A 23,803-nucleotide genomic window follows, 5' to 3' on the forward strand; every position below is an offset into this window, starting at 1 on the left:
CGTCTCAATAATTTCAGTCTGTTGCGTCTTAGTCTTTTTTTTTTATTCCATTTTATTTTGGTTTTATTCTATTCTGATGGCTTTTTTTTTTTCTTAAGATTTTCTGTTTTTAATCTCTTGTTTATCATTGGATTTATTTATTTATTCTTCCTGTGGCACTTTGAGATTTTTTATTAATAAAAGATAAAGTGTAAATGAAATTTTTTATTATTATTAAAATGAGCTGTAATTTTGTAACATTTCAAATAAACTGGCTTTAGATTGCTTGGATTTCAGTAGAAACTGAATTTTGTTAGTGCAATTTGGGTGGCCCTATACCTGTAAATCTGGCAAGACTTCAAAATTACAATATTTTGCTGGTGTTTACATGCCATCTGGCTAGGGGGTGTAAAGGCAGTTGCTGAACCAAAAGGAATGTAGGATTTCTTACATGGCCAAATGTTAAAAGCTGTTGGTGATTGTCTTGGCAATGCCAAGTTTTATAGGAGGTATTTTATATCAGATGCCACTCTGAATATCATCCAGAGGACTTGTAGTATACAGCTTGAAGGACAATCAAGCCTGTATTGGGAGCTGAGAAAGCAGGCTGTGATGACCCTGATAAGAGACAAGGAGACATTTGTCAGAGGAATTTGTGACCAGGTGACTGACCATCTGTGGTCAAGTAACTCTTGGCCTGTTTACTGAAAGATTAGATCACTTTGTTGCTCCAGTCCTACACTGGAGCCTAGTTTGGACAGGTGCTTTTGATGTCCTGTCTTGTTTGGCCAGCTAGTTTCAGCAGCTGCATATTGATGATGACATGTTTCTTGTGGCTCATTCTCCAACTGTGAACAATCAACTCTTGGTCAGCTTGCAAAGTTGAGGGATCTGTTAGAATGGCCTAAGGACTGGGTCACCCCTCTTGAGTCTGATCTGCTTGAGGTTTATGCCTCAACATCATCTGAGGGAGTTCTTCCTTACCACTGTCACCTGTGTGCTTGTTCTAGGGCTTGGTAAGGTTAGACTTTAGTCGTTCGTGTAAAGCACCTTGAGGCAGCTTTGTTGTGATTTGGCATTAAATAAATGAAATTAATTGAATTGAGTTGAATTGATCGGCAGTGTTTAAGCAGAGCTTCTCTAAGTAGGTGGAGATGTTCTCCTGGCATTGCGAACAATCTCTTTCAATGTGGGAGACTGGGATCATCCCTGTGGACTGTAAGACGGAATTTATTGCCCCACTCTGTAAAGGAATGCATGGTCATTTGGATTGCAGTAGTTGCAAGGGTCTTGCATTGCTCTCTATTGCAAGAAAGGTGCTTGCAAGGACTATTAACAGGATTCATTTCCAGTTACTTGATGCTCAGTGTGTGGAATAGTCTGGATTCACAGCCAAGAAATCAACCTCATCCAAGCTTTGCAATTACCCATTGAATGCAAGTGTGTGTACCAGCAGTGCTTTTTATTACAGCCTTTGAGTTTTTCCAGATAGCATGTGATTAGACTGACTGTGCCTGATCTCCGGGGCATCCTGCAACTTTGCAGGAGCCCAAAGAATTTGCTAAACATTATTGACAACTTATACACACAGGTTCTGGGAGTACTATGTGGAACAGGGGCAGATGAAGTAGTCCTACATAAGCCCTGAGGCCTGTTGTTGTGTGTCCTTTATACCCTACATCTGTAGCTTGAAAGTCAACACTGTCCTCTGGTGGCATGCCAGTCCTATGCAGGTTACTAACCTAGCCAAGAATGGTGCCCATTTACAGTTGAGTGGACTGGGACAGTGCAGATGAAGTCTCTTCTGGTAGCATGACCTGGATGCAAACCAAGGTCAACATTATAGTAGACAAAACCCCTTATCCTACTGTACTAACTGCGGGGGCAGAATCTCTGAATGTTTCCAAGTTTATGCTGGCAGTTATAAGTGGTGTGTTCTGGCTTCTACATTGTTCAGTGCTTGCGTGGACTGGCCCTCCTCCCCGTGGTAGCCAAGCGATTAGTGCGCTTGCTTCCAGAGTGGAAGTTTCCCGGTTCAAGGCCACCCTGCTCCATTCTCCACCTAATGCAGTGTTGCATCAGGAAGGGCACCTGACTTAAAACATGTCAAATCAACATGCTGATCCGTATTTGCTCTGCTGTGGTGACCCCCAAGTGAGCAAGGGAGAAGCTGAAAGAACTTATGAATGTGTATGTATATATTCGTGTGTGTTGGAGACGAGCAATTTGTTTTGTTTTTTTTTAAACATGCTAATAGTTCAACAACTATTTAGAAACAAATTGTCTTTTGTGTCAAACTATCATTACAAGCCATTTCGAACAGCAGTAATATATTTAATATATTGCTCTTCCTGTATTTTGTGGTCCATTTGTGCAAACTGAAAAACTACAAAATAACTAAATACAATAAATGACAATCATACAGATGCTGTGTACTTTATTTTTATGTGTCACTTCTGTGTTTGTTACAGAAGGTGAGCAGACTCAGGGTGGTACAGTTTCGTGTCTGGACCCACCCAGGATATCGGAAGGCTTCCTCACTGCTCCACCATCAGGAGAGGTTACTCCAACCACCCCCGGTCCTCATGAACAAGTTCTAGTCTCCCTAGAGACTGCAATCAGTCAGCAGGTCCACCAGCCAATTGCTGACCTGCTACTTGCTGAGTCACATGCCAGCTCACTGGCTGCTCTGGCAGGAGCAGGCCTTCCGTCTTTGGCATCAACTGACAGGCCAAACAGTGAAGCTGAAGCATCTCAGATGGAAATGTCCCCGGCACCCACAATTGGTGAGAGAGTCGGAGGAGGTGGTGGTGTTGGAGGAGGAGCATTGGATGAAGGCAGGGAAGGTAGACTAATTTTGAAAACACTATACAGATTGGCAAACAGTAAGGACACGTTTGTATTATTAGTGATGTTTACAGTTTTCATAGCTTATAGCTTATACAGTTTTCTGAACTGTGTGCAAAACACATCATACTACCAAACAATTTTCCTGTGGTGTATTAATAGTTTAAAACCCCTTTCCCCTATGTTTTGATCAGCATCACTAAGGTCCAGACATTGTGAGATCTCAGAGCCTGCAGTAGTGGGTGTGTCACAACTGGAGGGTTCACCAATGGATACCAGCAGCCCTGCCTCTGCAACACAAGAAGAAGCTGCTTCAAACCCTACTCAGGCTGTGCACATATCTCAGGAACTGTCCGGCAGTGGGGAGAATGGGTTGACTGACAGGCAGACAGACGGAGAGACCGGGTGAGTCACATTAAGTCTCTTCTCTGACCATTTGTTCAATTGACATTTTTGCTTATTTCAAATATCCTTTAGAAAGTGTATTTTGAAAATGAACATTTACAGAGACCAGTAGCGCCCTTGGTAACTGATGTGTTACCGTCTGGTGTGTTGACCAAAAACACTGGATTTTCTTTTTTCTTTGTTACTGGTGCACTTTTCAACTGGAGAAACATGTTGTAGTTTCTTATTGTTGGTGAGGAGCCATTTAGCATGTCCATTGTACACAGTAATCTAACCGAAAAATAGTGTTAACCTCTCAAAATATTTCTTGCCAGAGCACCAGTCCCTCTATTTTCAGAGCCCACAAATAATTTGACAAACTAAATGAGAATTATGGTTTACACAAATCATCACTTTAACAGCCACTTTTCTTTAGACAGGTCATGGGATATGCTGTTCTCAAATACTCACTGTGCAAGAAGGAGACTAGTGATACATGACGCCCGTCTCTTCTCTGAAGGAGTTATAAGCTTTGGTGGCGGTGACTGGAGAAACTGGGGAGAGTACAACTTTTGTGTATTGCACCAGTTTCATGGTGGAGTGGAACTGAGATGTTCCACTCCACCATGAAACTACAAGAAAACAGGTCAAATCTAGACTTCCATGTGCCTTCTGGCAAAATGAAGCTGATTATTTTATTTTTTTTATCCGTACTCTGTAATGAGTTTTAAAGAGCTGCTGCATTTGCTCTTCCCATCCAATAGATGCCAGAAGAAAATCACTGCATGGTTCAACAAATGTTTGACATCCTTAGAATTTTTTTTATTTGTTTTTTTGTTGAGTGACAGAAAAAACTTAATGGACTGTGCATTTATTTGTTAGCTCCACTTCTATCTCGTCCCCTGGAGAAACAATGCCAAGGAGTGATAGTGCTGACAGCCAGTCTCAGGTCATCCAAGAAGAACCCCTTCCTTCCACCAGCAATGAGGAAGAAGACCCACTTGCAGGTAAATTTAATGCCATTATTTTTTTGTGTTGTAATTATACAAGAAATTTAATCTTATCAGGCGGTGTTTTGGCAGGCATCAGTCTGCCAGAGGGTGTAGATCCCTCTTTCCTGGCTGCTCTCCCTGAAGATATCCGGCGAGAGGTGCTGCAAAATCAGCTCGGCATCCGACCACCCTCCAGACCCCTGCTGCCACCACCCTACCTGCCTCTACGGCACCTGTGATGGGAGGACCAGGGGTTACTGAGGTCAGCCCTGAGTTTTTAGCAGCCTTACCACCTGCCATTCAGGAAGAGGTGAGAAAATGAAATCAAGGATAATAGCAAACAGGATGGTGGCTTCTAATCATTCAAAATGTGAGAGGAGAGAGTGCAACTTGTTTTTCTAATTAAATCATAAATAAGCTCAACATATCACCTTGTGTCTTAGGTTCTTGCCCAGCAGCGTGCCGAACAGCAGCGTAGGGAATTATCCCAGCAGCCTCCTCAGGGAGACACTCCATTGGATCCAGTCACCTTCATACAGACATTGCCATCGGAGCTTCGGCGTAGTGTCCTGGAGGACATGGAGGACAGTGTGTTGGCTGTCATGCCCCCTGATATTGCTGCTGAAGCAGCTGCTTTGCGTAGGGAGCAAGAGGCACGCCAGAGACAGCTGATGCATGAGAGGCTGTTTGGCCATAGTTCATCTTCTGCCCTATCAGCCATCTTGCGCTCGCCAGCCTTCACAAGTCGGATCGGGAGCAATCGGGGTGTGCAGTACACCCGCCTGGCTGTGCAGAGGGGAGGCCCATTTCAAATGGGAGGAGGCACAAACCATAACAGGTGAGAGGAGACAAAGCAGTATGTTTTTGAAAACAGCAAAGTGTGTGTGTATGTGTGTGTGTGTACTGTTTTGGAAGGCTGACCTTTTAACATGTAGTCTGAAATTTAACTTACAACAACTCATTTATGTCTATTATATTGTTTCACAATGTTATTACAGGTGAGCCTCATTAACTCATGAGAGTCGGGGTCCACAAAATTGGACTGCGAGTTAATAAGGTTGACCAAAAAAAAAAAAAAACCTCAGGAATGTGAGAATTACACTTTGTTGCGTATTTACGCATTTTTAAATTTCTGCCAGTGTTTTGCTTTTGGTATGAATCAGTCTGTTCTGAAGGTGCACATTAGATGTTGTAAAATGTTTTTTACAATCAATCAATCAACTTTTTTCTTGTATAGCGCCAAATCACAACAAACAGTTGCCCCAAGGCGCTCCACATTGCAAGGCAAGGCCATACAATAATTATGAAACACAGTCTACGTCTAAAGCAACATAACCAAGGATGGTCCAGGGTCACCCGATCCAGCCCTAACTATAAGCCTTAGCGAAAAGGAAAGTTTTAAGCCTAATCTTAAAGTAGAGAGGGTATCTGTCTCCCTGATCTGAATTGGGAGCTGGTTCCACAGGAGAGGAGCCTGAAAGCTGAAGGCTCTGCCTCCCATTCTACTCTTACAAACCCTAGGAACTACAAGTAAGCCCGCAGTCTGAGAGCGAAGCGCTCTAATGGGGTAATATGGTACTATGAGGTCCCTAAGATAAGATGGGACCTGATTATTCAAAACCTTATAAGTAAGAAGAAGAATTTTAAATTCTATTCTAGCATTAACAGGAAGCCAATGAAGGGAGGCCAACACGGGTGAGATATGCTCTCTCCTGCTAGTCCCCGTCAGTACTCTAGCTGCAGCATTCTGAACCAACTGAAGGCTTTTTAGGGAACTTTTAGGACAACCTGATAATAATGAATTACAATAGTCCAGCCTAGAGGAAACAAATGCATGAAGTAGTTTTTCAGCATCACTCTGAGACAAGACCTTTCTGATTTTAGAGATATTGCGTAAATGCAAAAAGGCAGTCCTACATATTTGTTTAATATGCGCTTTGAATGACATATCCTGATCAAAAATAACTCCAAGATTTCTCACAGTATTACTAGAGATCAGGGAAATGCCATCCAGAGTAACGATCTGGTTAGACACCATGCTTCTAAGATTTGTGGGGCCAAGTACAATAACTTCAGTTTTATCTGAGTTTAAAAGCAGGAAGTTAGAGGTCATCCATGTCTTTATGTCTGTAAGACAATCCTGCAGTTTAGCTAATTGGTGCGTATCCTCTGGCTTCATGGATAGATAAAGCTGGGTATCATCTGCGTAACAATGAAAATTTAAGCAATACCGTCTAATAATACTGCCCAAGGGAAGCATGTATAAAGTGAATAAAATTGGTCCTAGCACAGAACCTTGTGGAACTCCATAATTAACTTTAGTCTGTGAAGAAGATTCCCCATTTACATGAACAAACTGTAATCTATTAGACAAATATGATTCAAACCACCGCAGCGCAATGCCTTTAATACCTATGACATGCTCTAATCTCTGTAATAAAATTTTATGGTCAACAGTATCAAAGCAGCACTGAGGTCCAACAGAACAAGCACAGAGATAAGTCCACTGTCCGAAGCCATAAGAAGATCATTTGTAACCTTCACTAATGCTGTTTCTGTACTATGATGAATTCTAAAACCTGACTGAAACTCTTCAAATAGACCATTCCTCTGCAGGTGATCATTAGCTGTTTTACAACTACCCTCTCAAGAATCGTTGAGAGAAAAGGAAGGTTGGAGATTGGCCTATAATTAGCTAAGATAGCTGGGTCAAGTGATGGCTTTTTAAGTAATGGTTTAATTACTGCCACCTTAAAGGCCTGTGGTACATAACCAACTAACAAGATAGATTGATCATATTTAAGATTGAAGCATTAAATAATGGTAGGACTTCCTTGAGCAGCCTGGCAGGAATGGGGTCTAATAAGCATGTTGATGGTTTGGATGAAGTAACTAATGAAAATAACTCAGACAGAACAATCGGAGAGAAAGAGTCTAACCAAATACCGGCATCACTGAAAGCAGCCAAAGATAACGATACATCTTTGGGATGGTTATGAGTAATTTTTTCTCTAATAGTCAAAATTTTGTTAGCAAAGAAAGTCATGAAGTCATTACTAGTTAAAGTTAATGGAATACTCAGCTCAATAGAGCTCTGACTCTTTGTCAGCCTGGCTACAGTGCTGAAAAGAAACCTGGGGTTGTTCTTATTTTCTTCAATTAGTGATGAGTAGAAAGATGTCCTAGCTTCACGAAGGGCTTTCTTATAGAGCAACAAACTCTTTTTCCAGGCTAAGTGAAGATCTTCTAAATTAGTGAGACGCCATTTCCTCTCCAACTTACGGGTTATCTGCTTTAAGCTACGAGTTTGTGAGTTATACCACGGAGTCAGACACTTCTGATTTAAAGCTCTCTTTTTCAGAGGAGCTACAGCATCCAAAGTTGTCTTCAATGAGGATGTAAAACTATTGACAAGATACTCTAACTCCCTTACAGAGTTTAGGTAGCTACTCTGCTCTGTGTTGGTATATGACATTAGAGAACATAAAGAAGGAATCATATCCTTAAACCTAGTTACAGCGCTTTCTGAAAGACTTCTAGTGTAATGAAACTTATTCCCCACTGCAGGGTAGTCCATCAGGGTAAATGTAAATGTTATTTAAAAATGATCAGACAAAAGGGAGTTTTCAGGGAATACTGTTAAGTCTTCTATTTCCATACCATAAGTCAGAACAAGATCTAAAATATGATTAAAGTGGTGGGTGGACTCATTTACTTTTTGAGCAAAGCCGATAGAGTCTAATAATAGATTAAATGCAGTGTTGAGGCTGTCATTCTCAGCATCTGTGTGGATGTTAAAATCGCCCACTATAATTATCTTATCTGAGCTAAGCACTAAGTCAGACAAAAGGTCTGAAAATTCACAGAGAAACTCACAGTAACGACCAGGTGGACGATAGATAATAACAAATAAAACTGGTTTTTGGGACTTCCAATTTGGATGGACAAGACTAAGAGACAAGCTTTCAAATGAATTAAAGCTCTGTCTAGGTTTTTGATTAATTAATAAGCTGGAATGGAAGATTGCTGCTAATCCTCCGCCCCGGCCCGTGCTACGAGCATTCTGACAGTTAGTGTGACTCGGGGGTGTTGACTCATTTAAACTAACATATTCATCCTGCTGTAACCAAGTTTCTGTTAGGCAGAATAAATCAATACGTTGATCAATTATTATATAATTTACCAACAGGGACTTAGAAGAAAGAGACCTAATGTTTAATAGACCACATTTAACTGTTTTAGTCTGTGGTGCAATTGAAGGTGCTATATTATTTTTTCTTTTTGAATTTTTATGCTTAAATAGATTTTTGCTAGTTATTGGTGGTCTGGGAGCAGGCACCGTCTCTACGGGGATGGGGTAATAGGGGGATGGCAGGGGGAGAGAAGCTGCAGAGAGGTGTATAAGACCACAGCTCTGCCTCCTGGTCCCAACGCTAGACAGTCACAGTTTGGAGGATCCCAAAAAATTGGCCAGATTTCTAGAAATGAGAGCTGCTCCCTCTAAAGTGGGATGGATGCCGTCTCTCCTAACAAGACCAGGTTTTCCCCAGAAGCTTTGCCAATTATCAATGAAGCCCACCTCATTTTTTGGACACCACTCAGACAGCCAGCAATTCAAGGAGAACATGCGGCTAAACATGTCACTCCCGGTCTGATTGGGGAGGGGCCCAGAGAAAACAACAGAGTCCGACATTGTTTTTGCAAAGTTACACACCGATTCAATGTTAATTTTAGTGACCTCCGATTGGCGTAACCGAGTGTCATTACTGCCGACGTGAATTACAATCTTACCAAATTTACGCTTAGCCTTAGCCAGCAATTTCAAATGTCCTTCGATGTCGCCTGCTCTGGCCCCCGGAAGACAATTGACAATGGTTGCTGGTGTCGCTAACTTCACATTTCTCAAAACAGAGTCGCCAATAACCAGAGTTTGATCCTCGGCGAGTGTATCGTCGAGTGGGGAAAAACGGTTAGAGATGTGAACGGGTTGACGGTGTACACGGGGCTTCTGTTTAGGGCTACGCTTCCTCCTCACAGTCACCCAGTCAGCCTGCCTTCCCGACTGCACGGGGTCTGCCAGGGGGGAACTAACGGCGGCTAAGCTACCTTGGTCCGCACCGACTACAGGGCCTGGCTAGCTGGAGAATTTTCCACGGTGCGGAGCCGAGCCTCCAATTCGCCCAGCCTGGCCTCCAAAGCTACGAATAAGCTGCACTTATTACATGTACCGTTACTGCTAAAAGAGGCCGAGGAATAACTAAACATTTCACACCCAGAGCAGAAAAGTACGGGAGAGACAGGAGAAGCCGCCATGCTAAAACGGCTAAGAGCTAGTAGCTACGCTAAGCTAGCGGATTCCCAAACAGGGAATCCGACACTAGACAGGCTGTGGAGCAGCACAGGTAACGCACGACAACAGTGCTAAAATAAAATAAAAATCCACTAGACAGGCTGTGGAGCAGCACAGGTACGCACAACAACAGTGCTAAAAATAAAATAAAAATAAAAATCCACTGGACAGGCTGTGGAGCAGCACAGGCAACGCACGACAACAGTGCTAAAACAAAATAAAAATCCACTAGACAGGCTGTGGAGCAGCACAGGCAACGCACGACAACAGTGCTAAAATAAAATAAAAATCCACTAGACAGGCTGTGGAGCAGCACAGGTAACGCACGACAACAGTGCTAAAATAAAATAAAAAATCCACTAGACAGGCTGTGGAGCAGCACAGGTAACGCACGACAACAGTGCTAAAAAATAAAAATAAAAATCCACTGGACAGGCTGTGGAGCAGCACAGGCAACGCACGACAACAGTGCTAAAACAAAATAAAAATCCACTAGACAGGCTGTGGAGCAGCACAGGTAACGCACGACAACAGTGCTAAAACAATCATGTACTTATACAGCACAACTGTAAATGGGCACAAATTGCCATAAAGTGGTCAAACTAAAAATAGCCATAGCCACAGCACCCCCCCAGAAAAAAAAAAGAAAAAAGGTTTGGCTGTGCAGATCTCTGCTGCGGCCCACACTCACTTTGCCTCAATTTGGATGACGGACTGCTTCAAAGTTTAGCGTATGTAAACAAATCAAATGTATATGTGCGGTTCTTTTAATTCTGATGTGTGCCATTATTACATTCAACCAGTAATTGTGAATTAATTGCTGTAATTCTGAGGTAAATGGGTGAAAAGATAATTTCGTTACACTTGTAATGACAATAAATCATTCATTCACCTTTGAGAACACTCTTATCACCATGCTCTAAAATACAGCTGACCACGGAGGAACATTTCCAAGTCACTGAATATGTCTTAGACTTAATTTACATCAGTCATTAAGGTATACAGACAGTATGGTAGTTGATGGTAAATCTGTCGTAAGTAGTTCTCAAAAGCAAAGTTACAGTGCAAGGAGGAGACTCATGAGGGAAGACACCCAGATAACTCTGACGGACTTATAGGCAATTGTGTCTGTTTGTGGTAACTGTGCACAGTGTAACTTTTGTTGTTTCACCAGCTGTTGCATCTTCATGGCAGAAAAGCACACAAAAGGATTTCCATACAAGGAAACAAATCAGATGTATGCTCAAGGTTTCCATGTGCCTTCTGGCAAACTGGCTCTGAATTTTCATATTTTCTTAATAAGAAAATCCTTTCATGTGCCACTCCACCATGAAGCTGTACTGTATAACTGTGTAACTGTGACAATATCCCACTGAGGGTACACCAAAAAAAAAGTACAAAGCAGAGGTATCTACATGGTTGAAATTCAGATTGAGCTAGTTTTAATAAGCACTTTCACTGCAGTCTTGCTTCCTTTAATTAAATTTACTTTGCTTTTCTATTGCTCTACATCATGTGGTCTAACGCACATTGTCATTGGTTAAAGGGCAGATTTGAAGTGCTTGTTTTGCTACTGCTGATACCATGAATGAAAATAAATCAGTGTCATTAAGAAATGAGTTTTGCATACAGGTATGAATTGAGATTGTGACTTTTGTATTGTGAATCCTGCAAGGTGTGTGTGTGTGTGTGTGTGTGTATATATATATATATATATATATATATATATATATATATATATATATATATATATATATATAAAAACATATAACCAACTGTAATTGTTTTCTTAGACCATCCAGTTCCAGTGTGGACTCCTTGCTGCGGCTGCGTGGTCGATTACTGCTGGATCACGAGGCCTTGTCCTGCCTACTTGTGTTGCTTTTTGTAGATGAACCAAAACTCAACACCAGTCGCCTGCACCGTGTACTCAGAAACCTCTGCTACCACTCTCAGACCCGGGGGTGGGTCATTCGTAGCCTGTTATCCATCCTCCAACGCAGCAGTGAGAGCGAGGTGTGTACAGAGAGTGCACGCTTGGAAGACTCGCGTGGCAAAAGGAGCAGCCAGGGAGGCTGTGCAGGAAAAGGCACAGCAGGCTCCTCTCTGTCCTCATCATCCTCATCTTGTGTTTCATCCTCATCCCTGGAGCTACTGAATAGAGTGGAGTCACGCAGCTCTAATCAACTTTCCTGGCTCTCTGTTTCAATGGATGCAGCTTTAGGCTGCCGAACAAACATTTTCCAGATCCAGCGAGCATCAGGTAGGAAGCATGCTGATCGGCACTCAGGTGGCGGAGCAACAGGCTCATTAGGAGGAATGTCCAGTGGAGCTACAGCAGGTGTCACATGCACCGGAGGTGGGGGGTCAACTGTCCATATCCACCCGCAAGCTGCACCGGTTGTCTGTCGACACGTATTGGACACACTCATCCAACTAGCTAAGGTAAGACCTCTTATCGTCCATGTTGTTTAAGTTGCAATTATGTTTGTGATTGAAGTATATTTTATTTTCTTGTGGACCACTGCAGGTGTTTCCCAGCCACTTCACCCAACAGCGCTGTAAAGATCTGTCAGCTTCTTCTTCTGACCTGGACTCTCGTCTGTGTTCAGCTTCTTCCGGAGGAGGAGGTACAGCCTCCAGGTCCCAACCACAAAGTAATTTCAACCCCAATACATCCAGCAGCCAAAACTTGTGCCCTTCTGCAGCTACTCCCCAGTCACTGGGAATCTCCACTGACTTTTGGGACTTGCTTGTCAAGCTGGACAACATGAATGTCAGCCGCAAAGGCAAAGCTTCTATGAAAACGGTGCCCCTCGGGGGCAGTGCAGAGGCTGAGGGGGCCCAGTTCAGTTTAGAAACTTCCCCTCTAGGCCAGCTAATGAACATGTTGTCCCATCCTGTAATCCGGCGGAGCTCTTTACTTACAGAAAAGTTACTGCGCTTGCTCTCTCTCATATCAATTGCCCTGCCTGACAACAAGGCCACTGAAGTGCCTGCTGGACACCCTACTCCACAGCCTGTCAATCCAGGCACTGCATCCAGTTTAGGAGCCACAGGCCCCGTTCAATCCCAGGGCTCAGTATCACTAGGCACAACCCAGCTCATTGCACCAGGCCCAGGATCGTCTGTGGGGCCACCAGTCCAGGGTACATCCTCTGCGACAAGTCTGGCAGCATCTCAGACATCTTCCACAACAACCTCTTTACCCACAGCAACTACTTTATCTACATCCACTGGAACCACAACCACAGGTTGTTCATTATGCATAAACAAAGTGGCACTAATTTTAGTTTATCATGTGATTTATATAAGCCGAAGTGCTAGAAGTTTATGGGGGTGGTCTACCCAACAGGAAAACAAAGAAGTACTCCTAGCAGCACAGAAAGTGATCACAAGATGGCATCTACTGGACTCACAGAAAAACAGCTTCAGCTCTCTGTGGAGGTATGGTGCAGTGCTATTTTCTTATTTCTGGAGTGCAGAGTTTCCTAGATGATTGTAGAGGCCTATTAAATAATCTATGGACCACATTTCTATAGCACTTATTCATCTAATGCAGGCGTTCATAACACTTTGCATTGACGCCTCCCATTCACGCACACCAGCATCAGTCAGCATGCTGCTATGCATGGTGCTCAGCTGCACACCCAGAGCAACATAGGAATTAAGGACCATGCAAGGGGAGGTGGTGCTGGGGCTGAAGTACACAAAGTGCATTTTCAAACTTGAAACATAACTGGAGCAAAATGAGAGCTACTGTGAACAAATTTGCTTGTTTTTTTTTTCCATAGTTATAGAAGATAAAAATGTGTAAAGCAGCTGCTGATGAGTCACTTCTAAATGTGCTTCCCACTAACAGCATTTCACCAGCAAAGCAGCATAAGCTGTACAGTGAAGAACTTGTCACTAGGGGAGTGGCAGCACTAAAGATACAGTAGTGTTCAGAATGGTAGTAGTGCTATGTGACTAAAAAGATTAATCCAGGTTTTGAGTATATTTCTTATTGTTACATGGGAAACAAAGTACCAGTAGATTCAGTAGATTCTCACAAATCCAACAAGACCAAGCATTCATGATATGCACACTCTTAAGGCTATGAAATTGGGCTATTAGTAAAAAAAAAAAAAAAAAAAAAGTAGAAAAGGGGGTGTTCACAATAATAGTAGCATCTGCTGTTGACGCTACAAACTCAAAACTGTTATGTTCAAACTGCTTTTTTAGCAATCCTGTGAATCACTAAACTAGTATTTAGTTGTATAACCACAGTTTTTCATGATTTCTTCACATCTGCGAGGCATTAATTTTGTTGGTTTGGAACCAAGATTTTGCTCATTTACTAGTGTGCTTGGGGTCATTGTCTTGTTGAAACACCCATTTCAAGGGCATGTCTTCTTCAGCATAAAGCCCCGTTTACACATAGACGGTTTTGTCGGCGGGTAGTACGTAGACTGAAGTTCGCGATAGTTCCGGCTGTTTTCGCGGTGGAAAGGGGTGGAGCATTTCGTCGGCGTTTTGACCGCGTACTATCCGCAAATAGGCGATAAACGCCGCTAAATCAGCCGAATAAAGCGCCGTTTTGACGCCGTAGCATCCGGCACGTCAGGCAACAGGGGTTAATACCCAGTTCTATCCTTTACAATCGCAGGTTAAGACAGAGGCGTGAGAATGGCGGTGTTCTGCTGCCGCCGATAATGCCCTGTGTACCGCTGGTTAATACCCAGGTTTTTATCCAGGCAAATCCTGCGTTACTCCAGGATCATTTGCATATAGGCACCGCCCCCAGAGTATAATAGGCTGAAGCAGCAGGAATACATGCCTCTGTCACTGCAGGGGGAGGGAGATCATCCTCAGCCTTTTCTTCTCCTTCCTTTCCCCCTCCTCAACGTGTTGCTCCGTCTCCACCACAGGCCTCCCCCTCTGCTTCTGAACCAGACCTCTTGATTTCCTCCTCCTTTAAGGTCCTTGCCGCTGCCAATTTTCTTTAGGAGGCATACTGAGGCTTCTCTGCAAAAATATCTGGAGCTGGCCGTGAGTGAGAGGCCTGCATGCGGCGCGCTAGCATTTTATACTGACCACCGCCTATTGGCCGTTTGGAACGCCGTTTTAACCGGAGGGGTCGTTTAGAACGGCGTACTGTCCGCTAGCGCCGCCGTTTTGTCTGCCTCTGTCTCCTGTTAAAATGCTGTTGTGTACGCCGATGTGGGCTCTATCTACATTTTCTACGCCGTTGATTAGGGATACAACGCCGGCCGCTGAATAACGGCGGTGTAAACTGCGGCACTACAGGAAGGGACAGGATGAGACGGCGATTAAAAAGGATCAAACGCTGTTGTTCGCGTTGTCTGTCATCACACGAATTCTCCGGGAGCGCTTCCGGAATTAGTCGACATGTTGAATAATTTTTCGACGATTTCCGGTGAAGCCGGAACTAAGCCCTGCCCCCTAGTGCCGGCGTTAACAACAGCGTTTGATCCCTAAGATGGCCCGGAGGAGCCAAAAACTCTTCCGGGACGTCCTTACCGTCTATGTGTAAACGGGGCTTAAGGCAACATGGCCTTCATGTATTTTGACATATCCAAACTGATCCATGATACCTGGTATGCGATATACAACCCCTGGCAAAAATTATGGAATCACCGGCCTCAGAGGATGTTCATTCAGTTGTTTAATTTTGTAGAAAAAAAAGCAGATCACAGACATGACACAAAACTAAAGTCATTTCAAATGGCAACTTTCTGGCTTTAAGAAACACTATAAGAAACAAAAAAAAAAAGATTGTGGCAGTCAGTAACTTACTTTTTTAGACCAAGCAGAGGAAAAAAATATGGAATCACTCAATTCTGAGGAAAAAATTATGGAATCACCCTGTAAATTTTCATCCCCCAAATTAACACCTGCATCAAATCAGATCTGCTCATTGACATTGACCCTATGCCATGTCATTGACCCTATGTGTCTTTTTGCAAGGAATGTTTTTGCAGTTTTTGCTCTATGGCAAGATGCATTATCATCTTGAAAAATGATTTCATCATCCCCAAACATCCTTTCAATTGTCCAAAATATCAACATAAACTTGTGCATTTATTGATGATGTAATGACAGCCATCTCCCCAGTGCCTTTACCTGACATGCAGCCCCATATCATCAATGACTGTGGAAATTTACATGTTCTCTTCAGGCAGTCATCTTTATAAATCTCATTGGAAAGGCACCAAACAAAAGTTCCAGCATCATCACCTTGCCCAATGCAGATTCGAGATTCATTTAGCTTTTCTGTATGTAAATCCCATTTCCTTTAGGCGGTTTCTTACAGTTCGGTCACAGACGTTGACTCCAGTTTCCTCCCATTCGTTCCTCATTTGTTTTGTTGTACATTTTTCGATTTTTGAGACATATTGCTTTAAGTTTTCTGTCTTGATGCTTTGATGTCTTCCTTGGTCTACCAGTATGTTTGCCTTTAACAACCTTCCCATGTTGTTTGTATTTGGTCCAGAGTTTAGACACAGCTGACTGTGAACAACCAACATCTTTTGCAACATTGCGTGATGATTTACTCTCTTTTAAGAGTTTGATAATCCTCTCCTTTGTTTCAATTGACATCTCTCGTGTTGGAGCCATGATTCATGTCAGTCCACTTGGTGCAACAGCTCTCCAAGGTGTGTTCACTCCTTTTTAGATGCAGACTAACAAGCAGATCTGATATGATGCAGGTGTTAGTTTGAGGGATGAAAATTTACAGGGTGATTCCATAATTTTTTCCTCAGAATTGAGTGATTCCATATTTTTTTTCCTCTGCTTGGTCTAAAAAAGTAACCGTTAATGACTGCCACAATCTTTTTTTCTTGATTTCTTATAGTGTTTCTTAAAGCCAGAAAGTTGCCATTTGAAATGACTTTAGTTTTGTGTCATGTCTGTGATCTGCTTTTTTTTCTACAAAATTAAACAACTGAATGAACGTCCTCCGAGGCCGGTGATTCCATAATTTTTGCCAGGGGTTGTATAGGCCCAACACCATAGTAGGAGAAACATGCCCATATCATGATGCTTGCACCACCATGCGTCATTGTCTTCACTGTGAACTGTGGCTTGAATTCAGAGTTTGGGGTTGTCTCACAAACTGTCTGCGGCCCTTGGACCCAAAAAGAACAATTTTACTCTCATCAGTCCACAAAATATTTCTCCATTTCTCTTTAGGCCAGTTGATGTGTTCTTTGGCAAATTGTAACCTCTTCTGCACATCTTTTATTTAACAGAGGGACTTTGCGTGAGATTCTTGAGAATAAATTAGCTTCACACAGGCGTCTTCTAACTGTCACAGCACTTACAGGTAATTCCAGACTGTCTTTGATCATGCTGGAGCTGATCAATGGGTGAGCTTTTGCCATTCTAGTTATTATTCTATCCATTTTGATGGTTGTTTTCCGCTTTCTTCCATGCGTCTGTTTTTTTTTTTGTCCATTGTAAAGCATTGGAGATCATTGTAGATGAACAGCCTATAATTTTTTGCACCTGCGTATAAGTTTTCCCCTCTCCTATCAACTTTTTAATCAAACTACTCTGTTCTTCTGAACAATGTCTCGAACGTCCCATTTTCCTCAGGCTTTCAAAGAGAAAAGCATGTTCAACAGGTGCTGGCTTCATCCTTAAATAGGGACACCTGATTCACACCTGTTTGTTCCACAAAATTGATGAACTCACTGACTGAATGCCACACAACTTATTGTGAACACCCCCTTTTCTACTTTTTTTTTTACTAATAGCCCAATTTCATAGCCTTAAGAGTGTGCATATCATGAATGCTTGGTCTTGTTGGATTTGTGAGAATCTACTGAATCTACTGGTACCTTGTTTCGCATGTAACAATAGGAAATATACTCAACCTGGATTAATCTTTTTAGTCACATAGCACTACTATTATTCTGAACACTACTGTAGCTAACATTACTTAAATGGTCAAAGGTGTAATTCGGCAAGAGTGTAATTCTTTAATACTTATTTGTGAAATTGTATGTCCATTGAAGTACATCGCATAGTCAAATCATGTCTTGGGAGCATCTGTTGGTGTTGCCCTTTGTTGCATCCACAAAAGGTTATTTATTGTTTTAATCGCATCATTGTTAAATTTGGATGAGGATGGGGAAGGCTGAGCTGCTTGCTCTACTGCCACCATGATCTGGACTCCGATAAGCGGCCAGAAATGAATGAATGAATCATTGTAGAATGTCAGTCCCTTGTAAATGTATGAAAATTAGAAGAATATAATTTGTAGTCCAAACATTTAAACACCCTGTCACACCTTGACAATTTAACCAGCGTATGCAGACGTATGAAAAATATTCAGAATACACTGGCGTACATCTAATAAGTTATGGGTAAGTTTTGTATAAGTTTAGAGCACGTTGAAGCACGCGGATATACCTCATCGTATGGTGAGTTTGTCAATTTTTGGCCTGCACAATATTTTTGATGTATGTCTTATACGTCCCGCATATGTGGGCCATAGGTTTTGCACTTGTTGACACGTGTCTCCTGTGAGTTACTCATAAGTTGAGTTATTATATGGCTACGCGTGCTCTGATTGGTTGATTTCTGGTCTATTTTCCCATGTCAGACCGTTACCATGACAATTGGTCCGGATTGCATATCACATTCATTACAAACCAGAAAGCTGAAAACACGATTAATGTGTTAACAGCATTGGAAAAAAAACAGATTGAAAGCTTACCAGCTAATCTCACTATCTGTTAGCAAGTTCTTCATGGAGGTGAAGTGAACAGGTCTGACTGAGCCCAAAACCGTCAGCAGTTTTCATATTCAGGCGATACCGTGAGTTTGCATGTTTATATATATAATAAATTATTAATCTCACTTCTCTGTTAATAATCCTTTAATATGTCCAATGATTGGCCCAACAACTGTTTCACATATTAAAATCATTCACAGACGGAGTAAATATAAAATCTTAATTTTACCTGTTATATCACTTTAGTCGGATTCATCATCACAGCCTGATGACAAACTTATCCACTTAAAGTGTCCTGATTTTGGAAAACGACATCTGAAAATCTTTTCATTCCTAGTCGTGGCTGAAGAAACGTAGTGTTTTAAAAGATGTCCCTCTATGGCTTGTCTGCTCACCATGCATTTTATCCTGAACTAGAGGATGCCAATGCTTTGTGCCACAAGAAAATTAAGTTATTTTAAAAGCTGAAAGAGTCACAGCACCTCATTCATTCACGTCAGTATTTAACACAGACATCAGCCGACTCCTCAGCATTCTGCACGTGATGAAAATGAATCGCATCACAAAGACCAAAAATAAATAAAAAGTTAAATTTCTCTGTTTTGGCCTCCGTTTGGAGAGGCGCAGCTGCGCGGTGTGTACGTGGTCTTCTTGATGTGCATGTCAACAGCTACATGCTCCACCTCCCAGACAAAAAACCTCTGCTGGCGGAGACGCAAGCCAAGCCAGACTTAACCTTTCCGACCCGTACCTTATAGTGCTGTACCAACCGGGTCCCTCAGTGGATACGGGGATTGTTGGCATACAACCCCTGGCAAAAATTATGGAATCACCGGCCTTGGAGGATGTTCATTCAGTTGTTTAATTTTGTAGAAAAAAAAAGCAGATCACAGACATGACACAAAACTAAAGTCATTTCAAATGGCAACTTTCTGGCTTTAGAAAACCCTAAGAAATCAGGAAGAAAATTGTGCAGTCAGTAATGGTTACTTTTTAGACCAAGCAGAGGAAAAAAAATATGGAATCACTCAATTCTGAGGAAAAAATTATGGAATCATGAAAAACAAAGACCGCTCCAACACTCACTAGTATTTTGTTGCACCACCTTGGCTTTTATAACAGCTTGCAGTCTCTGAGGCATGGCCTTAATGAGTGACAAACAGTAATCTTCATCAATCTGGCTCCAACTTTCTCTGATTGCTGTTGCCAGATGAGCTTGCAGGTTGGAGCCTTGTCATGGACATTTTCTTCAACTTCCACCAAAGATTTTCAATTGGATTACGATCCGGACTATTTGCAGGCCATGACATTGACCCTATGTGTCTTTTTGCAAGGAATGTTTTCAGTTTTTGCTCTATGGCAAGATGCATTATCATCTTGAAAAATGATTTCATCATCCCCAAACATCCTTTCAATTGATGGGATAAGAAAAGTGTCCAAAATATCAACGTAAACTTGTGCATTATTGATAATGTAAGTGACAGCCATCTCCCCCAGTGCCTTTACCTGACAGGCAGCCCCATATCATCGACTGTGGAAATTTACATGTTTCTCCTTCAGTCAGTCATCTTTATAAATCTCATTGGAACGGCACCAAACAAAGTTCCAGCATCATGACCTTGCCCAATGCAAGATTCGAGATTCATCACTGAATATGACTTTCATCCAGTCATCCACAGTCCACGATTAGCCCATTGTAACCTTGTTTTTTATGTTTAGGTGTTTAATGATGGCTTCGTGTAGCTTTTCTGTATGTAAATCCCATTTCCTTTAGGCGGTTTCTTACAGTTCGGTCACAGACGTTGACTTCCAGTTTCCTCTCATTCGTTCCTCATTTGTTTTGTTGTGCATTTTCGATTTTTGAGACATATTGCTTTAAGTTTCTGTCTGACGCTTTGATGTCTTTCTTGGTCTACCAGTATGTTTGCCTTTAACAACCTTCCAATGTTGTTTGTATTTGGTCCAGAGTTTAGACACAGCTGACAGTGAACAACCAACATCTTTTGCAACATTGCGTGATGATTTACCCTCTTTTAAGAGTTTGATAATCCTCTCCTTTGTTTCAATTGACATCTCTCGTGTTGGAGCCATGATTCATGTCAGTCCACTTGGTGCAACAGCTCTCCAAGGTGTGATCACTCCTTTTTAGATGCAGACTAACGAGCAGAGCTGATTTGATGCAGGTGTTAGTTTTGGGGATGGAAATTTACAGGGTGATTCCATAATTTATTCCTCAGAATTGAGTGATTCCATATTTTTTTCCCCTCTGCTTGGTCTAAAAAAGTAACCGACTGACACAATTTTTTTTCCTGATTTCTTATAGTGTTTCTTAAAGCCAGAAAGTTGCCATTTGAAATGACTTTAGTTTTGTGTCATGTCGGTGATATGCTTTTTTCTACAAAATTAAACAACTGAATGACCATCCTCCGAGGCCGGTGATTCCATAATTATTGCCAGGGGTTGTATACTGGCTAAATTGTCATGATGTGACAACTGTGTAACTTGAGTTAGCCAGCATATTCACCAAATTTTTCATAAATCAGCATATGCTGGCTAAATTGTTAAGGTGCGACAGGCCCTTAAGTTTTACTATGATCAGCTGTTTTCAGTCACTTGCGAGTTCAAACGTTTATACCTTTTCACACTTTGGTTACAGGTGCTGACATCTCATTCATGTTCAGAAGAAGGATTGGAAGATGCAGCCAATATTCTGCTGCAGCTGTCTCGAGGAGACAGTGCCACCAGAGACACTGTGCTCAGACTGCTGCTCAGCGGAGCTCGACACCTCGGATACACTCTGTGTAAACAGATTGGTTTGTACAAATTTCATATCTCTTTGGAAGTGAATAGATTTTTGTTCATGGTGATGTTGTTTTTTTTTTTATATATCTCCCGGTCTGAAATATGGGGGGATATAGCAATCAGCATTTCCATCTCTCCATTTTCACTTTTAGTGCTACAGTGAGGAAAATAAGTATTTGAACACCCTGCGATTTTGCAAGTTCTCCCACGTAGAAATCATGGAGGGGTCTGAAATTTTCATCTTGAGACAGAGATAATCTAAAAAAAAAAATAATCTGGAAATCACAATGTATGATTTTTATATATATATATATATATATATATATATATAATTTATTTGTATGTTACTGCTGCAAATAAGTATTTCAGCACCTGTGAAAATCAATGTTAATATTTGGTACTGTAGCCTTTGTTTGCAATTACAGAGGTCAAACGTTTCCTGTAGTTTTTCACCAGGTTTACACACACTGCAGCAGGCATTTTGGCCCACTTCTCCATACAGATCTTCTCTAGATCTTTCATGTTTGGAGTTTCAGCTCCCTCCAAAGATTTTCTATTGGGTTCAGGTCTGGAGACTGGCCAGGCCACTCCAGGACCTTGAAATGCTTCTTTTGGAGCCCCTCCTTAGTTGCCCTGGCTGTGTGTTTGAGGTCATCGTCATGCTGGAAGACCCAGCCATGACCCATCTTCAATGCTCTTACTGAGGGACGGAGGTTGTTTGCCAGAATCTCGCTATACATGACCCCATCCATCCTCCCTTCAATACGGTGCAGTCATCCTGTCCCCTTTGCAGAAGAGCACCCCCAGAGTATGATATTTCCACCCCAATGCTTCACGGTTGGGATGGTTTTCTTGGGGTTGTTCTCATCCTCTAAACATAGTAAGTGGAGTTGATTCCAAAAAGCTCTATTCTGGTCTCATCTGAACACATGACCTTCTCCCGTGCCTCCTCTGGATCATTCAGATGGTCACTGGTGAACTTCAGACAGGCCTGGACATGTGCTGGCTTGAGCGGGGGATCTTGCTGCCCTGCAGGATTTTAAACCATGATAGCATCATGTGTTACTAATGTGTAATCTTTGTGACTGTGGTCCCAGCTCTCTTCAGGTCATTGACCAGGTCCTCCTGTGTAGTTCTGAGCATTTCTCAGAATCATCCTTACCCCACAAAGTGAGATCTTGCATGGATCCCAGACCGAGACAGTCATCTTGTGTTTCTTCCACTTTCTAATAAATAATCATAAGTTGTTTGTCTTCTACCAAGCTGCTTGCCTGTTGTCCTGTAGTCCATCCCAGCCTTGTGCAGGTCTACAGTTTTGTCCCTGGTGTCCTTAGACAGCTCTTTGGTCTTGGCTATGATGGACAGGTTGGAGTGTGATTGAGTGTGTGAACAGGTGTCTTCTATACAGGTAACAAGTTCAAACAGGTGCAATTAATACAGGTAAAGAGTGCAGAATAAAAGGGCTTCTTAAAGAAAAATTAACAGGTCTGTGTGAGCCAGAATTCTTGCTGGTTGGTAGGGGTTCAAATACTTATTTGCAGCAGTAACATACAAATAAATTTAAAAAATCATACATTGTGATTTCTGGATTTTTTTTTTTTTTAGATTGTTTCTCACAGGGGACATGCACCTAAGATGAAAATTTCAGACCCCTCCATGATTTCTAAGTGGGAGAACTTGCAAAATCGCAGGGTGTTCAAATACTTATTTTCCTCACTGTATATCTCAAGAACGAGTTGACCAGTGTCGTTCATATTTAGCATAAGTGTGTACTATGGTGATCCCGTGATGCTAGTCAATTATGCTGACCTTGGTGTCAGTTTCATGCTCACATCGAGATATTCAAGATATTATCATTGCCGCCATTATTAGCGCGGTATCTCAAGACACGGTTGACCAATTTCATTCATATTTAAAAGGGTGTACTTGGGTGTTCCCTGACCCCAGTTGATTACGGTGACCTTGGGATTAATTTCAAGGTCACAGCGAGATATTCAAGATATTGTCATTGCCATAATTATCAAGATATCTCAAGTACCAGTTGACCAATTTCATTCATATTTAGCATAAGGGTGTACCTGGGTGAATACACTATGTATCACTGATGTGTAGAGACCAGGGGTATATGTCATATCCTGATGACTCTTGGTTTTTTGTTGCCCCATACACTCATACTGAAACTAACATTTTCTCAGGGACGCTACTAGCTGAACTTCGAGAGTATAACCTGGAGCAGCAGAGACGTGCACAAGCTGATTCTCATTCCCCTGATGCACCTCCTGAGGATTCCTCCATCTCTGCCAGACTCAAGGGCAAGATGACCAGCAGGTGATTTTTGGACTACATTAGGATGTTTGATTTTGTGCAGTTTAGCGAGATGGCACAAAGTTTGGTGTAATAATAATGAAACATCAGTTTTTGTGTACAGGTTGAGTTTGTTATGAATTTTTCTTGTAGCCTTAATTAATTTTTGTTTGTTTGGGCAAAGGTTTGATGGATCAGAGAGTGTCGTGATTGTGGCAGCCCAAAAGCGCACACTTGGGGGACGGGAACTGCAGCTTCCCTGTATGAGCTCCTTAACTTCCAAGACGTCAACGCAGAAATTTTTCTTGCGAGTACTACAGGTTATTATTCAGCTGCGTGAGGACACGCGGCGTGCCAACAAGAAAGCCAAACAGACAGGACGATTGGGTAGGAATACAT

At 42.0% G+C, this 23,803-nt stretch overlaps 1 protein-coding gene across 1 annotated transcript in view; it reads left to right on the forward strand.

Moving 5' to 3' along the window:
• huwe1 (HECT, UBA and WWE domain containing E3 ubiquitin protein ligase 1) overlaps positions 1-23,803 on the forward strand; it is a 201,263-nt gene that overhangs the window by 161,692 nt on the left and 15,768 nt on the right. Inside the window, 12 exon segments of the mRNA XM_034172372.1 lie at positions 2,451-2,825; positions 3,021-3,231; positions 4,093-4,217; positions 4,278-4,399; positions 4,402-4,512; positions 4,646-5,040; positions 11,346-11,997; positions 12,083-12,806; positions 12,908-12,999; positions 20,955-21,111; positions 23,296-23,428; positions 23,589-23,791. Of these exon segments, the coding sequence (XP_034028263.1) occupies positions 2,451-2,825; positions 3,021-3,231; positions 4,093-4,217; positions 4,278-4,399; positions 4,402-4,512; positions 4,646-5,040; positions 11,346-11,997; positions 12,083-12,806; positions 12,908-12,999; positions 20,955-21,111; positions 23,296-23,428; positions 23,589-23,791 (3,300 nt within the window).

The sequence above is a fragment of the Thalassophryne amazonica genome, chromosome 6, assembly GCF_902500255.1.
Source record: "Thalassophryne amazonica chromosome 6, fThaAma1.1, whole genome shotgun sequence".
In the NCBI taxonomy this organism is placed as follows: domain Eukaryota; kingdom Metazoa; phylum Chordata; class Actinopteri; order Batrachoidiformes; family Batrachoididae; genus Thalassophryne; species Thalassophryne amazonica.